The following is an 8,875-nucleotide window of genomic DNA, read 5'->3' as shown; positions in this document are numbered from 1 at the left end:
TGCCGCTCGGGGTGAGGCTGCTTTGGGGACACCCAGGGCACATCAAGGCTGCTTTGGGGCTGTGGGCACTGCCCGGCGCTGGGGATGGGGCTCTGTAGTGTTACAATGACCTCCTTGGCTTCACAGTGTCACAGCTGGACTTCTGGTGACATGAGACCCCAGCTGTCACAATGGATCCTTGTTTCCAAAAGGTCTTGCTGTGTCACAATATTCTCCTTGGTTCAGTCAGGCCCCACAGTGTCCCAATGGTCTCCTTGGTTCCACAGTGTCCCAATGGCCCCTTGGCTCCATGAAGCCCTGCAGTGCCACACTGGCCCTTGGCTATACAAGGCCTCACAGTGTCACAATGATCCCCTTGCTTCCACAAGGCCCTGAAGTGTCACAATTGATTCTGTTGGTTCCATGGCACTCTGCAGTGTCACAATGGTCTCCTTCATTCCATAAGGCCCCACAGTGTCACAGTGGATTCCATTGTTCCATGAGTGTCACAATGGCCTTTTGGCTCCACGGGGCTCCCTAGTGCCACAATGATCTCCTTGATTCCATGAGGCTCTACAGTATTACAATGGACTGCTTGGCTCCACATTATCCCAGTGGATCATTGGTTCCATGGGGTCCCTACAAGTCACAATGGATTCCTTGTTTCCATCAACCCCCACAGTGTCACAGTGGCCCCTTAGTTCCATGACACCCTACACTGTCACAATGGCTCCTTGGTTCCATGGGACCCAAAAGTGCCACCATGCACCTCTTGGTTCCATTGGCCTCCACAGTGACACAGTGGTTCCTTGATTCTGTGAAGCTGTGCAGTGTCACAATGCTCTCCATGGCTCCTTGGGGCTTCAAAGTGTCACGATGGCCCCTTAATTCCATGAGGCCTGTGGTGTCACAGTAGTCTCCATGATTCCATGAGGCCCTGCAGTGTCACAATAGACCATTGGTTCCATTGAGCCCCACAGTGTCACAATGGCTCTTTGGTTCCGCAAGGCCTCAAAGTGTAAAAATGGCCTCCATGGTTTCATGAGTACCTGCTGTGTCACAATGGACCCTTGGTTCCATGATGCCCTGTAGTGTCACAATGGTCTCCTTGGTTCTGCACTTTAAGAATGCTGCCTTGGTCCCTTGGAGCCTCACAGTGTCACTATTGTGCCCTTGGTTCCATGAGGCCCAGCAGCATCAGAATGGCTCCTTCATTCCATGGAGAACCACAGTGTCACTATGGTCCCCTTGGTTCCACAGGGCTCCCCAGTGACAAAATGGACCCTTGGTTCCCTGAGGTTCCTCAGTGTCACAATGGTCTCCTTGTATCTGCAGTGTCACCATGGATCCTTTGTCCCATCAGGTTCCATAGTGTAACACGGTCACCTTAATTCCATGAGGTTCCTCACGGTCACAGTGGAGTCCTTGGTTCTGTGAGGCCCTGATGTGTCCCAATGGACCCATGGTTCCAGGAGGTTCCATGGTGTCACCATGGTCTCCTTGGACTGCAGTATAACAATGGATCATTGGTTCCATGCAGCCCTGATGTGATACCATGGCTTTTTGGTTCCATGCAGCCCCGGAGTGTCACAATGGACCATTGGTTCCATGAGGCTTTTCTCTGTCACAATGTACTTTTTTTTTGGTTCCATAAAGTCTCAATAGACAGTCACAATAGACAGTTGGTTCCATGGTGTCACACATTGTCACAATGGTCTCTTTGGTTCTGTGAGGTTCCATAGTGTCACAGAGAACTGCTTGGTTCTCTGTGGCCCTGCTGTCACCAAATATCTCAAATATCCACAGAAAACTCCTTAACACTAATTTGGTGTTAAAGAGGGCATCATTTATTCAGGCCTGAGGTCCAAGAGGGGATAAATCCTAACCTTACATGGACACGTGATTCTGCAAGTGCGTTGTTTATCTACAGTGGCTACATGTGTATTACAATTTACCCATTACCACAAAACCCACCCCAAGTTCCCAGATCCAGTCCATGTTTTTTCCATCACTGCACTCTTTAGCCAGATGTTTTCTTTTTCTCTTCCAAATATCCCCGCTGGGAAAGCAGACCTTGCATGCTTTGTTTCCCTGCTATAAGTTCACAGGCACAGTAAAAATTGAATTAACCCTTCTGGTATCAAGCCCAAGGCTCTGTGTGCCAAGGCAGAGGAAGGCAGGATGCAGAGCTGTCAGCAAAGGAAGGGCCAGCGAGGTGGGGCAGCCGGGGGATGACGACAGCCTGGAGGGACAGAGGCGCAGGGCATGGACAGCGTAGGACAGCCTGGGCTGGAGAGGGCAGAGGGATGTGCAGGAGCTGCAAGGCCCTGACAGAGCCAACTTGTGCAGCACTTTGGCCATGGCTGCTGTCCCTGGCCCTGAGGCCATGAGGAGGACACAAGTGACCCTTGCAGCCCTGGGGCCTCATGGCCTCCTTGTCCCTGCCCAGCAGCCTGGCAGGGGCTGCCCCATGGTCCTGCCCTTGGCATTGCACATCCCCACATGCCAGTGCCCCGGGAAGAGCCCTGAGCACTGAGGGAGGGACAGGATCTGCCTTGCCAGGGGCTGGGGCTCAGGCCTAGGCCCTTTGCATTCCTGAAACACATCCAGGTTTGCTCAGCACCAGAGACACCTTTGGCTTGTTTGTCCCCACCTGTCATCACTGCCTCCAGAGTTCTGCTCTATTTGAAACCTGGAGACACTTTCTCAGTTGTGTCACTCAGTGAGACCCATTAAAACTTAAAGAATCTTTGAGTTCTTGAGAAGTTTTTTGAACACTCTCTCAGGGACTGAGTCTCATGTAAACAACACCAAATCCCCAAGAGGCTCATTAAAGTCCTTGTGCTGTTGCTGTGCTGCTGAGCTGGGCTGGGCTCCTGGCACAGAGGGAACTCCTGGCAACCAAGAAGAGCTTCAAAAAGACATTTCTCCTGAGGAGCAGTTTCTCTCCCAGCCCAGCAGGGCTGAGGGTGCTGCCTGCAGGTACCTGATAGGAGTGAAGCAGACAGAGGCTTAAAGCAACTGGAAGGACAATTCTGAGCTTATTCATGGAGAAATCCTCACAGCTTCTGACACAGTAAGTCTCTGGCTGCAGGGATCTTCTAAAGCTGACACATGACAGCACTGATATGACTGTAAGGATGGCTCTGCTGCTGTTTCTGGTTTGGGGGAGGATGTGCTGCAGAGCAGGACTGCCCTGGGCACCGTCAGAGGGACAGGGCAGGACAGCTCCTGCTGTCAGGGATGGCTGCAGGCTGGGAAGGTGGGGGTGCAGCCAGGGGTGCCCAGGGCTGTCCTGCAGAGCAGCTCCTGCAGCCCTGAGGGCTCTTTGCCAGGGCAGGGGATCTGCCAGCTGCCCTGAGCAGCAGAGCTCTTGTGTCCCCTGGCAGCCAGCACAGCCCTCAGCCCGGGGGCTCGGGGCCCTCAGTCCCCTCCTGGGCCGGCAGAGCAGCACCAGAGATGAAGGGCATCTCTCCTGCCATTGCCCATTCCCTGCTGACCAGGGCCTGAGGGCGACTGTCCTGCAGTGCTGCTGCCTGCGAGGGGCTGTGCAGGGCTGGGCAGGGAAAGGCTTTTCCTCAGGGCTCGGCTGTCTCTCTCCTTGCCTTGCTCAGCTGCTCCTGGCATTGCTGACAGGCTCTCTGGCAATGGCAGTTGCAGCTGCAGGGTCAGGCGCAGCCCTTGGGGCTCCTCCTGTGCAGGGTGAGCACAGCAATGAGGTGTCCCAGCTCCCTCTGCCCTGGGCAGCTCTGGGCAGGGCAGGCTGGCAATGAAATGACTGTCCCTGACTTTGGGAAAGGGAGGATGCACTTTGTTGGCCACAGATCCTTCTGCTCTCAGTAGTGTCTCCTGGCTTTCCTGGGTAACATGGGAGTGGATCTCAGAACGGTGCAAGTGCTGGGCAGCTGGGAACAGGAGAGAGGGACAGAGCAGCTCCCCTCAGTCTGCACTAAGCCTCAGACAATCCTCCTGCCTCACTGGACTGGCTGTTCTCCCAAAGTGCAGCAGAGTCTCTCATTCTGCCTTCTGCCATCCCCATCCATTTGCCCTTGCAGTGCTGCTGCTGACAAGCTCCTGTGCCTTAGGAGTAGATTCCTTATCCAAGTTAAAACACCAGGAGTGGCTCCTGCCCTCACTGTCCCCTGCACTGACTGGGGGAGCAGGTCTGACTCCCAGGTGTCCTGCAGGTCAAGGTCCAGATCCTCACACAACACTGGCCAGCAGCAATCAGGGCTCCAGCAAACAAGGTGAAGGAAGTGCTTGAGATACAGACAAGGAGGAGGTATTTAGTGGCAGGGAAGGCTCTATGAGAAAGGACTTTGACTTTTTTATTAGAAATCGCTTCAAAATTGTCAATTCTTTCCTCCTTCAACAGCTTCCAATGCCCAGAGACAGAAAATGTCCAACAGCAGCTCCATCAGCCACTTCCTCCTCCTGCCATTCGCAGGCACACGGCAGCTGCAGCTCCTGCACTTCTGCCTCTTCCTGGGCATCTCCCTGGCTGCCCTCCTGGCCAACAGCCTCATCATCAGCGCTGTAACCTGGAACCACCACCTGCACACCCCCATGTTCTTCTTCCTGCTCAACCTGGCCCTCACCGACCTGGGCTCCATCTGCACCACTGTCCCCAAAGCCATGCACAATTCCCTCTGGGACAGCAGGGACATCTCCTACACAGGATGTGCTGCACAGCTATTTATGTTTTCCTTCTTTATTGGAGTAGAGGTTTCTCTTCTCACCATCATGAGCTATGACCGCTATGTGTCCATCTGCAAACCCCTGCGCTATGGGACCCTCCTGGGCAGCAGAGCTTGTGCCCACATGGCAGCAGCTGCCTGGGCCACTGGCTTTCTCAATGCTCTGCCGCACACAGCCAATACATTTTCCCTGCCTCTGTGCCACAGCAATGCCGTGGGCCAGTTCTTCTGTGAAATTCCACAGATCCTCAAGCTGTCCTGCTCACACTCCAAACTCAGGGAACTTTGGCTGCTTTCTGTTAGTGCCTGTTTAGCTTTTGGCTGTTTTGTGTTCATAGTTTTCTCCTATGTGCAGATTTTCAGGGCTGTGCTGAGGATCCCCTCTGAGCAGGGACGGCACAAAGCCTTTTCCACATGCCTCCCTCACCTGGCTGTGGTTTCCCTGTTCCTCAGCACTATAATGTTTGCTTACCTGAAGCCTCCCTCCATCTCTTCCCCAACGCTGGACCTCGTGGTTTCAATTCTGTACTCAGTGGTGCCTCCAGTACTGAATCCCCTCATCTACAGCCTGAGGAACCAGGAGCTCAAGGCTGCAGTGTGGAGACTGATGACTGGACAATTTCGGAAACATTAAATTGGTTGCCACTTTCCAAAAATCACTTGTTACAGGAGTCTTCTTTAATGGTTCTTGTTGGTCGGTTGTGGGTTTTTTTTTTGTTTTAGTTTTTTACCATCCACAAATAAAAGTCATTGTGCCATTTCTCATTTTGCTTCTCTCCATCTTTGCTGTGACCCACAGACTGTGTCAATGAGGAGCTGTGCCCTCGGTGGCTTTAAACAAACTAAAGGATCTCCTAACCAAGTTTTCACCAGAGATCCCACGTTGTTCCCATCTGTGGAGCTGCAGCAGCAATGTCTGTGTGCAGAGCTGGGGCAGATCAGGGGTGGCACAGCAGCTGTGCCAAGGAGCAGCAGCACTTGGTGCTGCCAGTGCTGCTCCCGTGCCACTGCCCCGCTGCCCTGCTGCCCCTCGTGTTGCTGTAGGGCCTGAGTGCTCTCGGGGTCGCTGCCAGTGCTGGGGGTGGCAGTGCCGGGGCTGCAGCAGGGACAGGCCATGGGCACTGCTGGGGCACAGCTGACGCCTCAGGGCAGGGCCTGGGGGCTCGAGGCTCCTTGCCCAGGCTCTCTCCAGAACACGCCCAGGCCAATGCTGAGCAGAGAAAACCCCCGTGAGCAGCTGCAGGGTGGCCGTGGGCAGGCTGGGGGCAAACAGCATGGCTGGGGCTCTGCAAGATCCCTGGGGGAGCCAGGAAGGAGCAGCAGAGCAGGGGCTGATCCATCCCAACTTGTCTTGGATTGATGTTATGATAATCCTTTATCCCCTATCGTTGGCTTATATGCCCAAGAAAGAAAAATGTGTGGTCCTATCTCTTTAACTACACCCAGCCAAAGAGAGAAACGCGGGTTGTTTTGAAAACATTTTCCCCAAGCCTCGCTCCGGGGGAGGATTCGTCGCCCGGCAGAGACTGCCTGCTGGATGGGGGTCGGAGTGAGCTCTGTTCCCATTTTTTTTTTCCATTTTTTTTCTTTTTCCTAGTTTGGACCCCTTCTCTTCGATCTGCTTTGCTACCCGGAGACCCAGGAGGGCCAGAGGACAGCAGAGCTCTCCAGGGAGCTCCACCCGGCCCCGGGGGGGCGAGGAGGAGAGGGGCTGCGTCTGAGAGAAGGACTTTTTAATCAGGTTGAATAACTCCTTTTCACCTTGTTTTTTCCCCTTCCCCTGTGCCTTGCAGGGCACTCTGCGTGGTTTTGTCAAATAAATAGTTTTTTTCTTCACTTCCATCTAAGAGGTTCTGTTGTGGGTGGGGGAGGGGGTGTCGGGGCCCTTTGCTCTCGGAGGAGAGAGAGTCTTATCATTAACCCGGGACACCACTGCACTGGACAGCCCAGGGCAGCATCCCAGAGCGTCCTCATGGAGCTGCCAACAACATCCCCCCTTGGCAGCCCTGGCCTCTCCCCCAGCTCCCAGAGCTGCTTGATCCTTCCAGGCAGAGACACGGCAGCACTGGCTCAGGAGCCCTGTTTGCATTGCACACAGCAGGCGTGAGCACCCCTTGGGGTTGGTGTGGGGAGATGAACCTGAGTGAGCACAAACACCATCAGCCCTGGGGGCCAGCAAGGGCTGGGGATGGGAGGGAAACCACTCAGCTTTGTTGTGACCTCTGAAGTCAGCCAGAAAATTTGTTCCCATGAGCTGTGAGTTTCCTGTCCCTCTGCAGATGTTGTTGCTCAGAGTCAGGGCTGCCTGGCAGCCACCCCCAAACAGCCCTGAGCATTTCCTTTGCTTCACCTTTGCTTTCATTCCTCTTTCCTCATCCACATTTCTTCCTCTTGCCCATCCCTGTCCCCTCTCCTGCAAACAGCCCATCCCTGTTTGCCCTTTCCTCTCTGGCCCCACTCCCCATTTCAGTTCCTGACTTGGCACCATGGGAACATCCCTTGGTGAGCAGGATCATCCTACAAGTGCTTCATGAATTGTCTGCAGGGTCCTGCAGTGCCTTGTGCTGTTCCCTTGCCAGAGGCAGCACAGGCCAGGGGGGCACATCTGGACTGCTGTGTGTGGCTGTGAGGCTCCCTGTTGTGGGGCAGTGAGGAGGAGCTGGAGAGGCTCTGCAGGACTGTGACACTCTGCAGGGGTGACAGGATGGGCTTTGGGGCCTGTGAGGAGAAGCTGAGGGCCATGGGCTGCTGGACCTTCTGAAGAGGAGGCCCAGGGCTCATCCTGCAGCTGCTTCAAGGGTGCTTTCAGAGAATCACAGAATCAACAAGGGTGGAAAAGACCTTTGGGATCATCAAGTCCAACCTGTGAGCTAACAGCACCTTGTCTGCCCTGAGCCTCCTCTTCTCCAGGATAAACAACCCCAGCTCCAAACTCAGCCACTCCTCACAGCACTTGTGTTCCAGACCCTTCCCCAGCCTTGTTGCCCTTCTCTGGACACGCTCCAGCCCCTCAATGTCCTTCCTAAACTGGGGGCCCAGAACTGGACACAGCACTCGAGGTGAGGTCTCACCAGTGCCAAGTACAGGGGAAGAATCACTGCCCTACTTCTGCTGGCCACACCATTCCTGATCCAGGCCAGCTGCCATTGGCCTCCTTTGCCACCTGGGCACACTGCTGGCTCATGTCCAGCCTGCTGTCCATCAGTGCCCCCAGGTCCCTTTCTGTTTGGCCACTGTCCAGCCACTCTGTCCCCAGCCTGCAGCACTGCAGGGGTTGTTGTGGCCAAAGTGCAGGACCTGGCATTTGGTCTTGTTAAACCTGACATTGTTGGACTTGGCCCCTGGATCCAGCCTGTCCAGGTCCCTCTGCAGAGCCCTGCTACCCTCCAGCAGATCCACTGAGTTTGTTTCACCCAGCTGAGTTGGTTTCACCTCAGTTCCATGAGGCCCTAGAGTTTCACAATGGTTTCCATGATTCCATGAGTCTCCATAGCATTCTGATGGCTCCTTGGTTCCCCAAAGCCCTGCAGTGTCACAATGCCTCCTTGGTTCCATGAGGTCTCACAGGTCAGCAATGATCTCCTTGGTTCCACAGTGCCCAAATGGCCTCTTGGTTCCACAAGGCGCCATGGTGCCAAAATTGTATTCTTCATTCCACGAGTCCCCACAATGTAACAACCGCCCCGAGCTTATAAGAGGTCCTGCAGTGTCCCAGTGCTCTCTGTGCCTCCACAAGGCTCCACTTAGTACGCTTGGCCCTTGGTTCCATGAGGCCCTGCAGTGTCACAATAGCCCCATCGTTAAACAAGGCCACACAGTGTCACAATGGTCTTCCTTATTCCATTTAGCCCCACAGTGTCACAGTGGCTTCTTGCTTCCAAGAGTCCTCAGAGTTGCACAATGGCCCTTTGGTTCAGCAAGGCCCCACAGTGTCACAGTGGCCTTTGTGGTTCCACGAGGACTCAAAATGTCACAATGGCCCCTTGGCTCTATGATGCCATGCAATACACGGTGTCACTTTGGTCCTCTTAGTTCCACAAGGCCCCACAGTGTCACAATGGCCTCTTGCTTCCCTGGGGCATTGCAATGTCACAATTATCACAGAATCACAGAATCATCCAGGTTGAAAAAGACCTTTGAGATCATCAAGTCCAACATTTGAACCAACACCACCTTGTCAGCCAAACCATGGCACCAAG

At 54.3% G+C, this 8,875-nt stretch overlaps 1 protein-coding gene across 1 annotated transcript; it reads left to right on the top strand.

Annotated features, from left to right (window-relative positions):
• Positions 1-4,361: 4,361 nt before the first annotated feature.
• On the top strand, positions 4,362-5,310 carry LOC146421899 (olfactory receptor 14I1-like). Its single transcript, XM_085046899.1, has one exon. It carries the CDS (start codon positions 4,378-4,380, stop codon positions 5,308-5,310), a length of 933 nt encoding a protein of 310 aa, XP_084903025.1. The 5' UTR covers positions 4,362-4,377.
• Positions 5,311-8,875: the final 3,565 nt, after the last annotated feature.

This window comes from Lichenostomus cassidix, unplaced genomic scaffold, assembly GCF_008360975.1.
Source record: "Lichenostomus cassidix isolate B80296 unplaced genomic scaffold, HeHo_3.0 HiC_scaffold_46, whole genome shotgun sequence".
In the NCBI taxonomy this organism is placed as follows: domain Eukaryota; kingdom Metazoa; phylum Chordata; class Aves; order Passeriformes; family Meliphagidae; genus Lichenostomus; species Lichenostomus cassidix.
This window is presented reverse-complemented; position numbering and strand designations above follow the sequence as displayed.